Below are 21,033 nucleotides of genomic sequence, written 5' to 3'. Positions count from 1 at the left end.
TAATTTTTACATACATCAACCAAGAGTCTGGCTCTTTTAGTTTCTTTGAGATTATTATGCAGTTAGAAACACTAGAACAGGTGTGGCCAAACTTTTATCCCTTAGGGGCTACTTTTTTAGTCTGCGGGCGACTATGAATATGGGCAAACAATTTTAGGATTTTTATATGCGCATGCGTTAACATTCATTTGCATTGTTCATCGGGATAAATACAAACAGTATGGGTAAGTTGCACAGACAGTCTATTATTGCAAGAATAAATTATCGAATTAAGATTTTTAAACATTAATTTAAGTGAAAGCAAATTGTTCAACTTTAGCTTCGCGGGCTACTTTCAAAACGTTTGCGGTCGACCGGTCGACCGCGGTCTACGTGTTGGCCATCCCTGCACTAGAAGATAGTAGGAGATAGCTTCAATCAGGTATTTGATTCGATATGAAATCATAGGAGAAAATTATATTCAAAAAGTTTCAATTATTTATTTATTTTCTTTTTAGAATCTAAGATACCTGACTGGATTGACAAATAGCCAATTAGTCTACATGAAGAAGGATGGCGTGAGTATAAGAGTTACTTTTAATAATAATCAAAAATGCCAGTTAATAAAACAATAGAAATAAGTCTTAACATGAAAATAGATCTATTAATGCATATAGATTTCTCTACTATGGATATCATTAATTTCGAAATTAAATTATTTAGATTTAAAAAGTTTAAATAATAGAACTTGGAATAGGCTATGATAAATTTTAAATTTGTAATTTATAATCAAATTTTTATTCAGCAATATTGAGTTTATTTTGTGTTATTCGTCTAAATCAATATCATTTTCAGATGGGTTCAAATGAATCATATAGAGAATCTGTTTTAAAAACATTCCATTTCATATTAGATTTATAACTCATATAAAAAAATAAATGTTATTTGATGAAATATGAAAGAAAAAATACCAATCATATACCAGAGAAAAACATGATAGAAATATTATAGATTTGCCATCTCTAAAAATATTAGTAAGCCTATAGGAATTGGAAATTAGAAATCGTTCGATTAGTTTTTGTCTCCGACTCAAATATATTACAATAATTATATTTTTTAAAAAATATTCAATAAATGAATTTTATGGAATAATTAGGCGAATAATTTAATTAATCCGAAGAGATATAACAGAATAAAATGGGAATAAGAACGAGTGATTAGAAATCGCGATTATGCTAGTTATGTTAATGTTTTAATTATTATTGAACTAAGGCTCTAAAAAATTGAGATGCCGGCATATAGGCCTATATTAGTCCTCAACTCTCTCTGAATAACAAAAAATATGTGAATAAAATCAACAAAACAAACAAAACTAAACTTTTACTGTTTATTAAAAAAGTTTGCTTTATGTCATATCTTTTCTTAAAGGATAAAATGTTGGGAGAGTCTGTGTCCAGGAACAAATGGCCTGTTGGCAATTTATATTTTTAAAAAATGAATTACGGTTCTAAGGTAATATTGATAAGATAAGATAATCTACATATTGTAGATATATATTATAATAGTTTCTTATTATTTCGTATCATAACGGAAAAATATCATGTAAATTTACATTTTATAACTCAGAATTTATAGAGTTGAAAGCAATGCTACGATTACTTAATTAATAATAAACCAAGAAAAAATATTTAAAATGTTATCTAGGATAACAGAAAATAGGAAAATATAAGAAAAGAAACATTAAATATCATTACCAAATTCATTTTAGAGTAGAAATAATTGAGGTTAAATAGAAATTCTATAGACACAAGATTTTACGTTGTAATACTTGATAATAGTCGAGTTGATGACTTGTCTATTATGACAATCACCTTTCATGTCAGCCTAACCTAAATCCAAAGTACAATTAAAATGATTCATTATTGTAAAATTATCGATAAATGATAAATTTTTATTAAGTTATTTCAATATATTTATTTTAAATAACAAATTCAACGTAGAAAAAAAATATATATTTTTTATTTACTTAATAAAATTAAAGCTTTCTATACTTAAAAATGACAGTTTTATTAAAAATATAAAATTAAAAAACTTTATTAATTCTAGTTATTTCATTGTTCACTAGATGGCAGATGGCATTATATTCAAAACCTATAAATATGAGTAAAGCCGGTTTCTATTCAGTCAGAGGCCAAAACAGAGAGAGGGAAGAATCACGTGCTGAGAAAGGAACCCACTTTATCTAGGATCTTAAAGACCAGGTAGGTGGTCATCTATTGAAAAACCGGTCTAGGGATGCCGAAAACACGTCTGAAGGTCAAATTGGCATCCAAATATTTTAAGTAATTTTTTTTTATTATACATACCAATTTTACAAATTATCCATTTTACCAGCGTGATAAAAATATTTCTGTAAACAATTCAAACTTTTAAAATGAAACTAATTTCTTTACAGCTAATTAATAAATTAATTTAGTTGTTAATGGAATCTCGAACTTGTCCAGTCGTTCATTTACTCGTTGCTGCAATTTTAAAAACAATACTTTAAGTGCTTAGTGCAATTATAACTCGTATTGTTCCTCGTTAATAATTATCCTCTGAAGAATTTATTATTCCATTGTGTCATCTAGCAATAACAACTTGTAATAACAGGAAATTAAACGAATTAATTTTTTTCTCCTGCAGTTAGTTTGCAGAAAACTTTGTTAATAAATATAATTTGGTGCCTGTGCGTTTGACTTCTAGAAGGTTTACGAGCAAATTTTAGAGCTTCTAAAGCAAATTTAATGGCTGTTGATTACTTTTCTAAGAAAAACAGAAAAGAAATGAAACTATTTAATCCAGGGATTTCAATTCCAGTTCATGCTATGATTGATCAGAAAAGATGGTTCTAAAGATTTATTAAACTTTTCAGGAAATGATTTAGAGAAGATAATAAGAAAGGCATTTCTTTCTATTTTAATTTCTTTTTCTGAACTTTTCTATCTGTTAACTTTGTTGAATTTTTGTAACCATCGCTTTGTTTCTAGTAGATCCCCTCGTAAAAACGTTTTCCAGATTAAAGGTCACGTCATCGGTTCATCTTTTCTGTCTTTCTTGTCACGGAACTAAAACCAATTTTGTACAAAGATAACTCGGGATATATTTTACCAAAAAACCAAATATATATATAATGGAAATTATAAACAGAAAGATTAAAAGTTTACTTTCAAAACACGGCAAAGATAAGACTATCATACAAAAAGTTTTACTTTATTATATCATGAAATAAAGGATCGTGCACATAATATAATATTTAAGCGCACGAACTGAATAATTTTCGATCGTTTTATTAATAAAGCTTAAATTCCATTCGAGGTATTTCGAAAAAATCAATATAAAACAGTTTGTTTCGCCGTTAAGTAGTGAATAAAAATAGTAAAATGTTGACATTATGAATATTGCACGACGAGTAAACTCAGTTTAGATAATGTTACATATTTCATAACGTAAACACGCTTAAATTTATATAAGCGTACTTAAAAAACTGCTAAAATTTTTACTGTATCTAACTAATCTTTTTTTCTTTTCACTTTTTCCCTGGTACTTCGGTTAGTTCTTGTCGCGTACGTGATATTATCCATCCCTAGCAGCTATACATTTCGCGTTTACCTAAATAAACAACCACGTAACCCAATACTTGGGGATGAAGATCGTGCACCCTTTCTGTAACTTCTTTGTTCTCTCGCACACTTCTACATAAAAAATAGTCTGATTAAAATCCCAAAACTACAGAAATTAATTTTCTTAGAACTGTATGCATGTAAAAATTTTAATAAAATTAAAAGCTATTTTATTTTTATGTATTAAGGTATAGTTTTAATAATCTACACTCTTATTAGTCATAAATGCAAATCACTTTATTAGAAAATTATATAATATAGAAAAATGCACAAAATGATAAATGGAAAAGGCAAAATATTCTAATATGCAATATTTTTAACAGTATCTTATATACATGTATTATTAAACGTTGTATGCATTGTTACTGTTTAACAGGATACACATATATGTGTATATGTGTGATAATATATATTATGCATTTTTTTACTATTTTCTTTTATTATTATTGTATTTTTAATATTATATAATGCATTTTTGTAGTTTAACGTATGTACAAATGTATATACTGTATAAGAATATATACATGTATATACTGTTAAAAATTTGTAAATATTAAACAAAGTGATTAGTTACTTACACTGTTTATGTTACTTGTTATTAATAGTTGTTTCGTTTTGTATTAATTTTATAAAATCTTTAACAATTCTTTTAAGGTATACTCATTAAATCGGAACCTTATCTATATTGATTTAACAGGACAGATTTTACTTAGAAATATAAAATTAATGCTATATTTCTTAGTTAATTTATCTTCCTATTAATAAATTATAAGTTATACTCGAGTGACAAAAGATATTTTATTATATTTAAACTCATACAGGCAATTTAAAAATTGATAAACAACTTATTCATCCTAGACAGAAAGATTATTGTACAGCTAATAAAGAAGGTTTATGAAAAGCTACAATTCAAAAGCACAAAATCAACTTCATTATAATTATAAGAGATTCATTTTTCTTGCATTAAAAGCTAAGAGAATCAGCTTAACAGTATTTGTTCAGACTATATAAACTGTGTGTATACGTAGCCTAGCCATATTTAAATATGTATAGTATATATGTCACCAGATCTATGTTTCTTCGTCCCCGTTTCATCCTTCAAAGGTATTATTGACTGAATGATTGGAATAGTTTTTTCTTTTTTATTACTTCAAGAATAATTATATCATATTTAGAACACGTTAGTGATTGACCGGTAATTCTTACGAAATTAATTTCTAAGAAATATATGTTTAATACAGACGTTTCGATATTTTTATCCTCCTTAAATCTTATTTGTTCTGTTTGCTTATGATATTATCGACGTTATTAAACCTAAATAACAAAGATATTCTGAAACTATGTCGTAATATAGTCTTTATTATTACTATATAAAGCGATAACAGTCTGAAGATATTATCATATAGTTAAAATTTTATTAGAACTGTTAATACTTGATATTATTTCTTAGGAAACTTAAGAAAAATAACAAAATTTTTGTTATTTAGCTTTAAAATGTATTAAAAAATGCTTGAAAGTTGTTTTATTAAGTTACTTTGAATACTTTGTCTTACTGATTTTTTAAAAACTTTATTTATATCACCAGAGAAAGCAATAAACGCATATATTTATGGCTGCATATGTGACTCATATGTTCATTAATATAAAAATATATGCGTATAAACTATATATTAAGCGATTTATTGGTATTAATATAATCAAAAACTCATTAAAAATCCCTTAAAACTATAAACAAGACTGAATAGATATAACGTATTTAACAGTTTTAAATACAAGACAAAATCGTTAAATCCGAAAATGAAATAATTATCTTGGTAAATAGGAGTACATTTAGAGATTTTTTTAAATATTGAGACAGGAGTTCATTATGTTACACAGCAATCGTTAATTTATTAAATGACATTTAACTGTACACGCCTGACAGTAACCAACCGATAAGTTCTTTTCGTTTATTTTTTTTAAACGCGGATAAAATTCGACCCCGTGATTTTTATATGAGATGTAATATAACGGATGAATGAAAATTCGTAAATTCCAGCGAAAGGTCATCATTCCTATAGTATATTTTCCACACAAAAATACGGAAATTCGTAAAACGGTGAGGGTGAATGAACCGCGCGTGGGCGAACCATAACCAATTAAAGAAAATTAGGTGTCGTTTTATGTGTCGGAAAATTATGCCACTGAAACTTCTCCTTTAACAAATCTACTTGAAAAATTTCCAGTCGCCAACTCGAAAAATTTCATCTTATTTTCGGATAATTTTGGAAAAATTCGTGTAAGCGTGACTGCTCTTCGCTTCCGCAATTGCGTGGAAGTAGGAAAAGACTTATACCAACGTAATGATCGCCCCTTTTTTATATTTTAATTTAATAAAAGGACGAGCGCTTATTACAGAGATTTATAACTAGAAGAAAAAAATAATTTTATTTATTCAGGAGTCTTTGATGATGTGTGTGATATGCATTAAATTAATGCCTATAATACGTGCTACGTTATTAAGTAAATGTTAATATTACATTCCTAAAAATTTTAACAAGGTTTAATAAAATATACGTAAAAAATCCTAGAATTTTGAAAATAAAAATCCATTTAATATATAATTTATATAACCTGTAATATTTATGCTAAATTGCAAACGGAAGAAATGCTTGAATAAACTCTTCCTGAATTTTCCTTTTAATTATTACATTCGAGAATATTTTATTTAATTTCATTAACTGTAGTTTATTCGATTTAATTTTAATTAATTAACGCTTCATTTAATTCGTTATATTTCATTCTAGAATAAGTTCATACAACCGAAACTTAAAAATTGTTACGTAATCTTGAAAATGAATACAACACAAACTTTCACATTGTTATAAAATCTATTATACAGATTTTATCTTCAAAGTTATCTAAAAATTAAATAAATAATTAAAATTAAGGAAACTCTCTCTATAAAATAGTATGTCCGTTGTCTGTTGACTCCTTTACCGATCTGCATCAAATTTTTCATAGTAACTCTCTAGGGCCCTGTGGACAATGTAAACTAGCATAAAACCTCGACACTCCACTCCTCTCCTTGATTTCATCCCCGCGATAAACGTAACAATGGTAGACTAAAATAACTAAAATTTGAATATGGTTTTCATTTTAACGTTCTTTCTTAGTACTTTTTGTCCTAACTGCCCCGGATAGAAATATCTGAAATAAAAAAAAGATCATTTCTTGAATAATAAACAAATAAATCACAATTCAGGTAACTAATACTTTAATAAAAGAATATACAACAGTAATTACAATAACGCAGAATATACAGCAGTAATTCTCATGTTAGAAAAAAAATTCTGTGTGTGAATATACAGTTGTAAGTTTAATATGGTCATATATTTAACCATTTTTTTTTCAATACAACTTTTGGCTACCTGAACTGAATTATTTGATTTATTTATCAAAACGGTGCCAAGTTTTTTATGAATTTTTATATCAGAATAATATATTTTCTCTTAAATTGTATACACTATTTTTATTTTATTTTAATTAATTAATTTAACTGCAAGCTGTTTATTAAAACAAAAATTAAATAGAATTATACTAATATGTAATGAATATTTAAGGTTCTGTGCTTAACATTTTATAGTGTTATGTATATAGAGAAAAGAGGAGGCGTTATAACTACTTTACACTATATACGATACCTCAGTATTAAATTTCTCAAGTCTTTCAACGCTTATAATCAGATGGAGTGAAAATAAATCATAATCGACAAGATCAAACTTAGAAGTACAAAACACTAGTTTATTTTGTTTATAATTTAGAAAATTCATATTTCTTTTCGTTATATGTTGGATAGATATTTGGAAAACGCATTATCCAAGCTGCTCTAATTCATTTTTTAAATCAAGCTTTAATCAGATTTAATCAAAAATATCAATTTTGTTTAAATAAAAAAATTCTTTTAACTTTAACATAAATAATTTGCATAACTCGATTTCATCAACCGGCTAAAAACTGATAAGTTCTAGGAAGAATAGCTTTAAAAAAAAAGGAAAGAAGTGTAATTACTTTCTATGACGTCTTCGTCGACGTTTTTAAATCGGTTCTAGTCGACTGGAGTTAAATTTAATATCAAAAATAAACTCGGAAGGTCTTCTTTTATTACATCAGTAGCTTATCGATGATGTTAGCGTATGGTAAAGCAACTGGAAAGAAGAGTTATTCGCATCTATAATTGCGGATTATTTTTTTTCCAGTCTACGATATCGTATATAAAAAAATTAGTAGCACAACCGGAAGCTGTGTTAATTTCATAACTGAAAATATTAATTTATATAAATTTGACTTCAACTCCAAAAAAATAACTTAGAATAGAAATTCGAAATTCGGTTTAAAAAAGTCCGTCTAAGTAATTAAAATCATGTCGTAGATCCGGAACACAATAGGGCTGTATAGATAAAATCTCTCCCTTTATTTAGCTACCTATGTCACGTGATTCCGTTTGAACATTACCGCGTTAAAAAATCATTTCTGTCTTTAATAAACGAGACGGTATTTAATAACACAATGGAATGCGTTAACGATCAAACAATAAGTCATTCGACCTTAACATCACTCGATGCTTTCTCCCAAGAACCGCAGCTTAAATTAATTGACTCCCATACAATAGAGCGCCGTGTCAGATGCAACCCAAAAGAAGAAAAAAAATTCCGCCCTTTGGCGTCAAATTATATAGTCATCGGTCGCGGTCGGATTCCTCTCCCTTAGTCACGTGACACCCACACGATCTTTTCCCACAGCATTATTAAATACTTCTATTTAATTCCTGGTAGAGGAGGAGAAGGGATGAAGTGCTTACAGGTGTTCGAGATTTCATATTGTTTATGAAAGTTAATTTAATGTTTGCATTATAAAGATTACAGATAAAAGAACTTTCGTTCGAAATTGTATTTTAAATTGAAATTATGTAGCTTATCGTAATTAATAAGCACAGAACTAACTTGTAAGTGATTGATGTGGGTCTGTGTGGCGATAATGATTAAAACCCACTCGAGGCGGTGTGTGAGGTCATACTTCACAAAATATTTAGATAATGCGAGGTCAAAATTGATAAGTTAACTTAGTAATTTCGAAAAAAATTGGAATATTATGAATATATTAATTACATAAATCTGTAGTTATAGTTCGGCTAAGAATGTAATAGGAATTTAATAATAAATTCAAGTGCTGCTACAACAAAATCACGTTAAAGCTATGTATTAAATGACAATTTGAATGTGAGTTATTTTATCTTCAAGTAACTCTTGCTCGCTCTTTTTTCCCTGTGCATTAAGAGGCCTCTTTTCCATACCAATCGTGGGTTCGGCCAAGCCCACAATGGGGGTTTGGCCGAACCCACGATGGTTGTGGAAGCCCACTGGGAGGTGAGAGATCTGTGGTCGTCCATTCAGTTATAATTCCTCATGCTATAGAGAGATGTTATCTAAATTAATTATAGAATTATTTATAAAAAGATATAATTACTTAAATTTAAATATTAAAAATTATATTATAATTTCAGATATTGATATGGATTTGAATCCCCTTATTTTGGTTACACTAGCCATTGGTTGTTATTACAATTCTCTTCACTGTGAACTAGTGTTCGATGATATAGCAGCTATCAAAGAGAACAGAGACGTTCTTCCGCACACACCGATCGGGAATATCTTCTTTAACGATTTTTGGGGTACGCCATTGATTAAGGTGAGAGAAAAGTTTACGCTTAAAAATCATTATCTGCCCTGTTTTTAATATTATTATCTCGACAGGAACATAGTCACAAGTCATACCGACCGCTCACAGTGTTCACTTATCGACTCAACTACTCGATCCATCAGTTAGATGCATTTGGATATCATTTAGTCAATGTTGTTCTGCACGCCATCGTCTGTTTGCTTTATTATAGGTAATGGAACTTCCTGTGGAGAAGGTCGTCGCTGTTTTATTTTGTTTTAGCTGCATGTTAGAAAGTTGCAATCAAAATTTATTTTCTGTTCAGGATTTGCCTGCTGTTCCTTCCCTCGAAGACGTCTTTTATCGCTTCTGTATTATTTGCCGTTCACCCTATCCATACAGAAGCTGTAGGTTTATCATTTTTTAAAAGTTTATTTGTTTATTTCTCTTTTTTATTCATTTATTTACTTAGTAGAAACCCTTAACTTATGATTTTCATCAAAATTGTCCCAAAGAATTTTTTGATTTTTAAACAATTTTAAAGAGAATAAAAGTGAAAAAAACCATTAATTTTTGTTAATATTTATCGTGGTTTTTTCTAATTATAATGTTTCTTTTGAATTTTTTAGGTTACGTCTGTTGTTGGAAGAGCTGAACTGTTATCTGCCATTTTTTATTTATTTGTATTAAGGCTATATATTACTCAAAATCGTAAATATGCAGGTAATGTCTTATAAAATAAACATTTAAAGTACCGATTTATTTTAAAAGAATGTCATGAATTTATGAAATTTTAATTTATACATTGAACTTGTAACGAAACGCATTGAAATAAGGTTGACTGTATTATTTTTTATCAACTACATAATGATTTAAGTTAACATATTTCACTTTTTTTATAACAGTCAACTGGTTGGTCTGGTTTGGTATCATTTCCCTCTCCATTGTGGGATTTTTATGTAAAGAACAGTCCATCACAGTTTTGGTTGTCTGCATCATTTTCGAGTTTTCATCGCTTAAGGTATGTCAATTAAGATGATTACAATTGCTGGATTAATTAATTCTGTAAAAGTACATAAAGTTTGAAAATATATAAATTATCAGTTGTTTAATACTAAAATAACATACATAAAATATATAATTATTACTACAAAGCAGTATTTATTAATATTATAATAAAATCTAAAAGCAACATTCTTTCTGTATCACACGAGAATGTAAGTGCAGGCGCGCAATTTTATATTTTTAAATTAAAATAATTTAACCTTTCTTTAATTTATTATTATCAATTAAGATAAAATAGAAAATTATAAAGATAACTCTTCATAATTTACAAAAATTTTAGTGGAAGTCTATCTACTATGAAATAATAACAAAATTTAATGTTTGCAATTGTTATTTCTTTACGTATTAAAGAAAGAAAACTTGTTTCAAGGAATGTAAACAATTTGCAAACATCAAATTTTAGTAAAAATTACTTTTGAAAAGTCGTGACACATTCGCGATTATTTTATTTTTCCAGTACTTCACTCTCTTTAATCAACAGCGACCTTCAACAGGAAATTTGATCAGTCCTGTGTTATAAAATCATTAACGTTTCTGCATTTTACTAAAGTCTCTTAGAAATATTAGTCAATCTTTGCTCTTGAAAGCACAATAAAAATTAAATTTGTTTAAGAGATTTTAGTCGGAAAAAAGCCGTTAATATTTAAAATAAAATTATCGGTGAAGCTTGAAATCTTTATTAAATAAAAATCATTAATTATATTGAAAATTAGAAAAGATTGTTTAAGTTTTCTAAAATATTTTTAATATCTAAAGTCTTTATTTTAATCATATCTAGTTAAAATTTTAAGTTTTCTAAAAACAAAGACAACTTAAGATAGAAAATTTAACATACAACTACACAAAAACGTTCGTTTTTGAACTATTTTAAAAGAATATTCTAAATAAATAATGATTTTTGATGGATGAGCAATTTAAAATTTTGATTTATACAGAGATCCAAAAATCAGTTAACCGTTCTAAAGACAACTTTATTATAATTTCTACTAATAAAGCTTATAAAAAATATGATCTTTTCCATGTTTAATTTCAAGAATTTTAAAACATTTCTACAAATTTTCTGATATTTCTACACTATTAACAAAATGTATGAAAGCTTCAGCAATCAGTTCTTCGATATTCACGGTTAACTAATTTTTGAATCGTCTTGTATATAACTTTAAACAATATGTAAAATTTATTTTAAAATCTATTCTCCGGTAGATACATTCAATAAAAAAGTCACCCAACAACAACTTGTCTTCTTTTCACAATAAACTTTTTCGGATGGCCCTCTTATTTTTGGCTTCTGGAAGCATTATATGGATTCGCATCTCTTTAATGGGATCCCGCCTTCCAAAATTTAATAGGTAAGGATTTTTTTTTTTTTGCAGTAGAATTAGACTCCATCAATATCTGGCGCCGTGTAATAATAGGATATAACGTTTGCTAGATTCGACAATCCGGCATCCGTCTCTAAATTTCCTGATCGACAGATGACATATAATTTCCTCTCCGTTTTGAATTTTGGTCTTTTGTTGTATCCCTTTAATCTGTGCTGCGATTGGTCCATGGGAACTGTGCCTTTAGTAACATCATTTTGGGATATTCGCAATTTAGGAACTGTATGCTTGTACTCGGGTTTGTTTGTTATAATGAAGACTTCATTGAGTGGAATGAGATTTAAAAAATCTCTAGTAATGGTAAGATTACATAAATGTATTCAGTATTCGTGAATTTTTGAAATATCTAAAAAATTTTATTATCCATAAAGGGAATTGCCATGACCGTTGCGCCTTATATTCCTTCTTCAAATTTATTTTTTCCCGTTGGTTTTGTGGTAGCGGAAAGGACTTTGTATTTACCCAGTATGGGATATTGTATTTTAGTGGCTATAGGATGGAATGCACTTATGGAATTTGGGTAAGCATACATATATTTTATTTACAACAACTTCTACACCTAAAGAATTTGCCACTTTTTTTATGGCCAAAGGAATAAAATTTATCATCTGAAACTTTTTCATTTATTACATACAGAATATTCTAAATTCTTGTTTTAAATATGCTTTTTATGATTCCTTTTCGTTAACTTTTCCTTTTTTCCCCCTTAATTTGCACATTATTAATTTAAAATATTTTATGTTATTAGGCCTACAATTATATTGCAAGCCTAATAATATACCAATTTTAATATTTAAATTCCTCTATTAATAATAAATGTATCTATAGGTAGTTCTATATTAGTAGACTGACTATAGGCTATTTTATCTCATTTATAACTATTTATAATCATTTATTATTTATAATTATTTATAATCTACAGGCTACCTTTCTAAAACAGATTGCAAATCATAGAGCAGTATGTCCAATATGTTAAGAAATTTGCAAAGTTTCATGAGAGAATCGGATTCTATACCAAAACTATGAATAACAGTCGCATAACACCTCGTATGATGATAGATGAAACTTATATTTTTGTTAATGATATACATTTTAAGTAAATTATTGCATCCTCTTACACGAATATTTTATTTGTTTAGTAAAACACTTATAGCAGGGGTGGCCAAACCTTGGCCACGATTGGAGCCGCATCCTCTACTTACGAATTATATATAGCTAAAATACTATGGTTATCACAGTTCTATAGTAAATATCACTGTTACTTTACTGATACTTTATGACTGACTAGGTAAACAATTCCTGATTTAACTCCTTCGACTTTATGGATGTACTCTAAGCTTTGTTGCCTGTTCGAGGTTAAATTGCGAGTTACACTTACAATCCCTGTGTACATTATACTACGTAATAGCCAAGAAACTTAGAAAATATTATATACATGTAAGTAGTATGTACCAAGTTTATAAAAAGGAACTGTATAAATATATGAGAGCCATGATAAGCGTTCAGAAGAGCCGCATGCTGCTCTTCCTTATTGTGAGCCACAGTTTGGACACCGTGGACTTATACTTTCGAAATTCTTTTATGCAAATTTATATTAGTAATTACATTTTATGTCTATATATCAACATTGAATTAGACACAAAAAGCATCTTTGACGTTTTTCGAAATGGGAAAAATCAATTAAATACACCTTCCTTATTTCGCTTACTTTATTTACCATTTCATTTAAGAAATTCTATAAAAATTAGTTAAATTAAACTTATTCTCCTTCAAAATGATTGTATTTTTGTTTTACTGATTTATTATATTAATAATGCTTAGTTTACACTCATCAGCCTAATTCTGTAACACTCAATTTATTAAAATCTATATGAATATATGAATAAATTTAAAATTTTACTCTAAAAAATTATGATTAAATTATTTGTAAATATGAAAAAAAAACTACAGCAGTTAATTCGATTTTAATTCAATAAATGACTTCAGACGACATAGAAACTAATCAAACAGGATATATTTAAGTGGTCATAAGTCGTCTCGTTAACTCGACTTAAACCAATTTAACAGTGTATATGTAATATGATAGACATTATACGGCACCGAATATGTCGAGACGTTATAAAATTAATCGATTTTTTTTTATTTTTGAAGATTTTACAAAACGATTTTCCGTTGGGGTTTATGGTTGTTGATCCTGAGTCACGTCGTACGTACTAATAGAAGAAACGAAGATTGGTAAGTTCACTTATTTAGATTGGCAACTTTCCAATGCTCGAAAGCGTGAAGGATGTTATTATTCTGTTACAGGAGAACGGAATATACTCTATACGATTCAGCGTTGAAGTTCACCCAAAAAAATGCAAAACTCTACAACAATATGGGAAGAGTATTGGAAGGACAGGGGAAAAACTCCGAAGCTATCCATTATTTTAAAAGTGCGATCAAGTGGGTATTCAATTTCTATATTAAATTTATTTTATTGTTCTTTATACCTAATCTATAATTCGTTTAGAGTGGAACCAAATGATGTTAGAGGACATTTAAATCTTGGAAGAATATTAACTAAATTGGAAAATTACGAAGAAGCGGAAAAAATATATTTAATGGTTGGTATAGATTAATGTAGGGCGATTAATTTTAAATATTATACACGAGATAATACCAGAAATTATTAAACTTCTCGTTTTAGTTCTAAGAAAATAATTAAAGAACTGAGATTATTTAAGAGTTGGCATTCATTTTGTGTCTTAAAAAAAAGAAAAAAACCAAAATATGGATTAATTTAAGCTCGAATTTTATTCTTGTTTTGTTTTCGACTAAATTTATACAGTTTTTCTGTTAAATTCTTAAATCAAAGTCGATTTCATTAATTTAATTTTAATGACCTTATCGTTTTTAACTCGGCTTTAGAATTATTATTTATATAGACGACTTTATACATGATCAACTTTTGAACTAAATAAGAAGGATAAAAATAAAGATTGATAAATTACTTCCCAACAAACTTTGAAACAGAAAAAAGGTTTTATTTAAATCATTAGGTTTATGTCGTACACCTTTTAAAAAATATATTTATTTAATAATCCCATTAATAAAATATTGGTTTATGTATTAGCTACTACTAAATATTTAATTTAAAATGATTGAAAAACGCAAAATACGATGTCAATTAATCCTCTTAGTGTATTTAAAACTAAAATCTTATGGAAAGCGGCGTTTGAATCAGCTTATCATTTCATTAAAACTTAAATAATAAATTAATGGAATATTAAATAAAAAAAATAGGATATATATAATTAATTTGGTTAGTAAACATTTAAGTTTATCACATGTTTTAATAATTCAATTTATAGAAAGCATCTGTAATACTGCATATATGAAAATATTTACTGTAGACGTAATTTTATATGTTTAGGCCTATGTCATATCTTATGCGGATGCAATTTTAGATCGTGCGAGTTATTAAGCAAGCGTGGACTTGTGCTATAAATTTTATATTACGTATACATGTAAAAGGAGCCTCCTTTTACAAGTACACGTAATGTAAAATTCATGTCATATGATACTTAATATACTGTGCAAATAAGGTCTAGGATCCTACCTAATACAGTATTTAATTCCCAGTACTGAAAGAAATCTAGTATCGATAAACATAAATTTACGCGTGTCTGAAGCCCTCAAAACGCAGGCCCTACATAGACTTTTATGCTTAAAACTTCCTTAATAGGTCTATTCTTAACTAGTTTCGTTATCCCATGGCAACGATAGACCCATGCTGCATATTCGAAATCACATATCACCCGTTAGATTAGTCTTTTATACTCTTACTTACGGTTCAATGTTCGATTGTATAAAAGCGTTGCTGTTGGATACCGAAGAAGCTTCGGTTTTACTGGAAAATAGTTAAAACTAGGTCCCCTGATCCGACGATAATTCTATATTAGAAAATCATTTTATTTGAATGTGAAAATGGAATGAAAAGATTATTTTGAAATTGTAGCTGTAACTTAAATTTTTCGAAAAATTTATAAAAGTTCAATGATATATTATGTATAAATTTTTTAAATATAAGAGGCTTGTAATTTTTATTGTAAAAATTCTTATGTTTAATATTATATTGTGGTTATATTGTCATTTACGTAGTGATCTATTAAAGTTTTCTATTTATATGTGATAAATGCTTTAACAGTTATATAAAAATACACAACATTTAAAACAAATATGCAGCATTATCCAATGTTTATAAACTTCTAATTAAACTTCTCAATCTTCGACTGATGTTATTTTATTTCTTGATTTATTTATTCGTGTATTGTACATGTTATACAAAAAATGTATACCTTAAAAAACTAAATAATTGTTCTAAAAATACTATAAATTATAAATTATTAATATTTCATTGAGTTATAAATTTCAGTATTCGTAAGTCAGAACGTTATCAGAAATTTCAACTAGAAAATAAAAAGATTTCTAGCAAACTGAAAATTGTTTTGACAATATAAGCAAATTCGCTGTCTCTATTATGTTAATTCAGACTTTGTTGTGTAAAGTTACAAGTAACTTTTAATTTATTCAAATGTATTCATGAAATTTCTTTAATTTGCTATTCTAATGTATTGATCTTTACAATGGATTTCGATTTTTTAATAACTGCCATTGAAAATGAAGATAAAATAAAGATAATTGAATAGAAAAATTTATGAACAATTAGATTTATAAAAATGACAGGTGGGAAACGTATAAATCAGTGTTAGATGCAAACATATAACGTAGCGTGACAACTTCAAGCGTCTGGTTATTTAATGCCCTACTAAAATATTGATTATTTATAGTGTGTAAATCGTGACTTTACTTTGAAACAATTCTGATGTTTAGTCTATTCACTACAAGACATGTTTAACAATAACTGAAATATTAATTCTGTTTAGTCAACTCTGATCTTAGCCGAGAAGCGATAAAATCGTAATTTCTACACTACGCATCATAAATTTACTTGATTAATATGATTTTATCGTAAAAAAGTTAATCATTATTCTTTATGAAATGGAAATCATTTTAAAGTTCGCATAAAGTTCAATGTTGAATGGGCTACATACTTGTACGGGCGTTATTAAAGTTTACACATTTACTTTATTCTAGGCGAAATCTCATCTCGAGCATCAGCTGAATTCTAAACAAACCTCCGTGACACGAAGTCACTTACAGGTGTTACTTCATTTAGCTTCTTTAATCTCTCTCAACCGAACTCGACTCCAAGAAGCAGACCAAGTAAGTGAATATATAACTAATACACTCTCCAATCCTCATATGAAGTGCAGTGTAAACTAAATTTTAATTTTGTGCAGTTATATCAGAGGGCCATCAGCATTAAGTCCGATTATTCTGATGCCTATTTTAATCGGGGAAACGTTCTGTTGAAGATGAACAAAACTAAAGAAGCGGAGATGATGTATCACAAAGCTTTACAACTGGATAATGAAAATCCTGATATTTATTCCAACGTAAGTTTAAGTTTTTGCCTTGTGGATACACTTATTAAATCATTTTCTAAACTATGATTTGTCTTCTTTCAGTTAGCTACCGTTCTTATGCTTCAGAAGAGGAAAGAAGAAGCGTTAGAATATTTGAATAAGGCGCTAATTATTCAACCTGATCATCAGGTTAGACGGTCGTTTCCTTCCAAACATCTAAAATTAACTGAAACTGATACTAAATCTTGATTTAATGTATCCGTAAATAACACTCAGTGTTATTTATAGATGTAAGTTAGATTTTGTATATGATGGGAGGGTCTAATTTACAGAAAGCCTTGATGAATTCGGCGATGTGGATGGAGGAAGACGAAAAGAATAACTGGCACCATCTGTCGAGCGAAAGGTTAAACATCGAACTAACTTTATAAATAGTTTTATTTTTTATTTTATTTTATGATAAAAACTATTTTATGTAGACTTTCGTCGAGTGGAAAAAATAATGGAGAGACATTTTTTCAATTGGCAATGACTTATCTATCGGAAAAGGATTTAAAAAACGCGGAAATTTGGTTGAAAAGAGCTATCGAGGTACGACAATATTACATATTCACTTTACTAAGTTTAAAAAAAATTATTTATTTTCGTTTATTTTTCATTTTTTAAGTTGGAACCGCATATGAAAAACGCTCTATTTAATTTGGCATTATTGTTGTCAGACGAAGATCGACCAATGGAATCTTTAGTCTATATCAAGCAGTTATTAAAAGTAAGAGTATTTTATCATAATTAACATACAGTATTTAAGATCATGAGCGACCGCAGAGAGGGAAAACGAGAAACTTGTTCTCGGGATTGAGTAAACATTCAACAAATTATAATCGTAAAAGTGATTGTAAAAGTACACCCACCATCATGAGACGTTTTGTCTGTCATTTTATATAGAAAATCCAAACCCCCAAAATTAAATAAATAAAAATTTATTAATGTAGTTATTTGTTTCTAAGTTTTGCCCCTGCCGGAAAAATTTTTCCTGATTCCCATGTCTATTTTACTTTTTATAAATAATGAAATATTCTTATTTAAACCAATCAAATGTATTTTAACTGTCGGGTTGAACTGATATTATTTCAAAACATCCAGGAAATATTCCTATAGAAATTATGTTTAGAGAAATTCCGCTATGAAAATAAATTCAGATATTAAATGGAATCGTTCATATAACAACAAAGAATAGGATTCACGAAAAAAAATTATCCTGTTTAATGTAATAACGTTTTAAACAGAAGGGTGTTGAGCAAACGTGAAAAATATAGTAAAATTCACTGTAACGCAAGTAATAGCGTTATAATGAAATTTTAATTCATTTTACATGTTAAACTGCTTGCGTTATAGTGATGTAGCATAATACAGCGTTTTATTTTGTACGTTTTCTCAACACCGTTCTAATGAAAGTTTTATTGTAAAAAAAATGGGATTTTTATGTAACTTAAATAAATCTTTATAACTGAATCGAATAACTAATTATTTATTAATTTAAACAGAATAAAACAAACAGTTTTATAAAAAATATGTTTTCTTTTTAAAATTAAAATAAAGTCAAATAACAATTGGAGAATTGGGGCAAAAACATGTTAAACATTGCTAAAAGCATTTCTATAATTTCCATAATCATGACTCATAACTTTTTATAGACTGACCTATCAACCTGTAATATCATTAATCACTTGTGATCTGCCCTAAAATACAGAGAAAATTCAGAACTTTAGGGCAATTTTTCCAGAAACTTGAAAAAAAAACGAGTTAACGGTGTTTTTTCTCAGTCTTCGACTAAATTTTCANAATTCAGAAATTCAGCATTTTCGTTTAAATTTTTAAAAATATTTAAATACAAATTATTGATAATACAGTTTTAATATTTGAATAAATAAATGAAAGTATTTTCGAGAATTTATTTTACTTCACCCAAGTGAAGTGCATTCCGAAACAAGTAAACAGTCGAGTAAAATGAGAAATGGCGTACATTTATTTATTTACTTAAGCCAAAACTGTTTTGATATGAATATATATTTGTCACATTGTAACAATGAATAACATCCATTCTTTTTCTAGATATTTCTGAAGTTATAATATGCAAATATTCTCAAATAACATAGCTTCTAAGGCAGTGTCTGCTGCAACATTCCACACAAAGTCTAAAATATGGTAAAAAAAATACATCACGTGTAGTTTCATAACATACAAAAGACATTAAATACTTTTAAAAATTATAAATAAAATATAATGCTATCATTTTAATGATTAATATAATATTTTTAGAAGTTATTAAGAGCGCTTATGTAGAGTCCACTAATAATTTATAGATATTTTATACAGTTTTAAGCTTTTTAGTAATTTATTTCTTACTAATTATCATATTATTAGCATAAACCGAACATTAATATACGGAGCCTTTTTTAAATTTATTCAGTTTTATCCGGATCACATCAAAGGATTAATCCTTTTGGCTGATATAAACGTTAATTATCTGAAGGATTTAGATTCTGCCGAACAGGTAAGTGACGTTTTGTATATTTAACCGTAAATGATTATTAATTTCTGCAACCATTGACAAAGGATTCTTTCAGTGTTACGCTAAAGTATTACTACTAGAACCGAACAATTTGCAGAGTCTTCATAACACGTGCGTTATCCACTTGAAAAGGACCCAATATCAAAAAGCCGCCGATTGCTTTTACAATGTATCGAATTTATACCCCAGTGTAGATTACGTTCATCGTCATTTACAGCTTACACGAGAGCTATTAAGGAACGAAGTTAATGTCAATTTTCCTAAACAATAGCCATCATCATTTGACATTTCTAAAAATTTCGAATCCGTTTTAAATATTTTTATGAGATTTATTGTGTAAAATTGTACGTTTATATTAGGAAAAAAAATGTATTTAAATATTTGCTCGGTCACAAAACTGTGATATAAAGTGCCAAGATTTATTTTGTATATATTGTAAAATAATTGGAAAAATGTTATTGTTAAATAAAACTTTTATTTAATTAAATATTAATATATTATTGTAGGAAAAAAACAACGTATTTATTTTTTAATATAAAAAAATATACGTTTGCGATAAACTGATATTTTATGCTTATTTTATTTTACTAGAGAGAAAATTTAAAAAAAAAAAAATTTTAACCTATAAATTTGACTATATTTAAGATTTTGAAATATAGTCAAACTTCCATTAAGTGGATACGCCGATGTGTAAGAAGTTATTTTTATATTTTCATAAATCTAATTTTTCTTTAAATGAAATTTTATGAGATCTTCCCACACAGAATTCTCCCAAGATTTTTAAACTCTTCGCTTCTACAATTTTTAGACTTTTCCATTTCCGTCTCGACTATCGTGTTTCTAAACAACTCTCTAAAATAAATATATGTATACACACACACATACATATATATATATACCCTATTTATTCTTGTATCATTAATAAATTGAACATATTTGATTTTTCTTATTTTATACACGATTAAAGATTCAACTTTTAACTCTATATATATAAAATAAAAATTAGTTTTAAAAGGCCATCGAATGAAATAATATTTGCATCATCAGATTTTAGTTACTATTATTTTTAACTCTTCAATTAAAGAGCGGGCCTACATTTAGAATCGTTGTGGCCCTAAAATATATAAAGGCCCTTCCCACCACATACCATGTAATAATGATACATGTAAAAAAACATCAGACCCTAAGCTATAGATCTAAGAGGG

At 27.7% G+C, this 21,033-nt stretch overlaps 1 protein-coding gene across 2 annotated transcripts; it reads left to right on the top strand.

Annotated features, from left to right (window-relative positions):
* The first annotated feature begins 333 nt into the window (after nt 1–333).
* On the top strand, nt 334–20,315 carry LOC111630076 (transmembrane and TPR repeat-containing protein CG4050-like). Of its 2 annotated transcripts, none has more exons than XM_023374097.1 (22): nt 334–421; nt 498–557; nt 2,105–2,240; nt 9,184–9,368; nt 9,434–9,570; nt 9,664–9,745; nt 9,968–10,061; nt 10,244–10,359; nt 11,607–11,752; nt 11,836–12,085; nt 12,157–12,305; nt 13,937–14,020; nt 14,093–14,230; nt 14,298–14,391; nt 16,925–17,053; nt 17,131–17,286; nt 17,359–17,445; nt 17,589–17,662; nt 17,736–17,847; nt 17,924–18,025; nt 19,727–19,810; nt 19,884–20,315. In XM_023374097.1, exons 4-22 carry the CDS (start codon nt 9,192–9,194, stop codon nt 20,097–20,099), a joined length of 2,427 nt encoding a protein of 808 aa, XP_023229865.1. In that variant the 5' UTR covers nt 334–421; nt 498–557; nt 2,105–2,240; nt 9,184–9,191; the 3' UTR covers nt 20,100–20,315. The 2 variants fall into 2 exon arrangements, with proteins under 2 accessions (XP_023229865.1, XP_023229866.1); XM_023374098.1 differs by having other exon boundaries at nt 19,873–20,053.
* The last annotated feature ends 718 nt before the right edge of the window (nt 20,316–21,033 follow it).

Source organism: Centruroides sculpturatus, unplaced genomic scaffold, assembly GCF_000671375.1.
Source record: "Centruroides sculpturatus isolate CEXI.00-Female unplaced genomic scaffold, Cexi_2.0 scaffold599, whole genome shotgun sequence".
NCBI lineage: Eukaryota > Metazoa > Arthropoda > Arachnida > Scorpiones > Buthidae > Centruroides > Centruroides sculpturatus.
Note: the sequence above shows the minus strand (reverse complement) of the source record. Positions and strands in the feature narration are given on the sequence as shown.

Coding starts and splice junctions, on each gene's coding strand:
- LOC111630076 (XM_023374097.1), top strand. CDS start 9,192: ATGGATTTGAATCCCCTTATTTTGGTTACACTAGCCATTGGTTGTTAT. Junction 9,571..9,663: donor GTCTGTTTGCTTTATTATAG/GTAATGGAACTT, acceptor TTTTCTGTTCAG/GATTTGCCTGCTGTTCCTTC. Junction 14,392..16,924: donor CGGAAAAAATATATTTAATG/GTTGGTATAGAT, acceptor ACTTTATTCTAG/GCGAAATCTCATCTCGAGCA.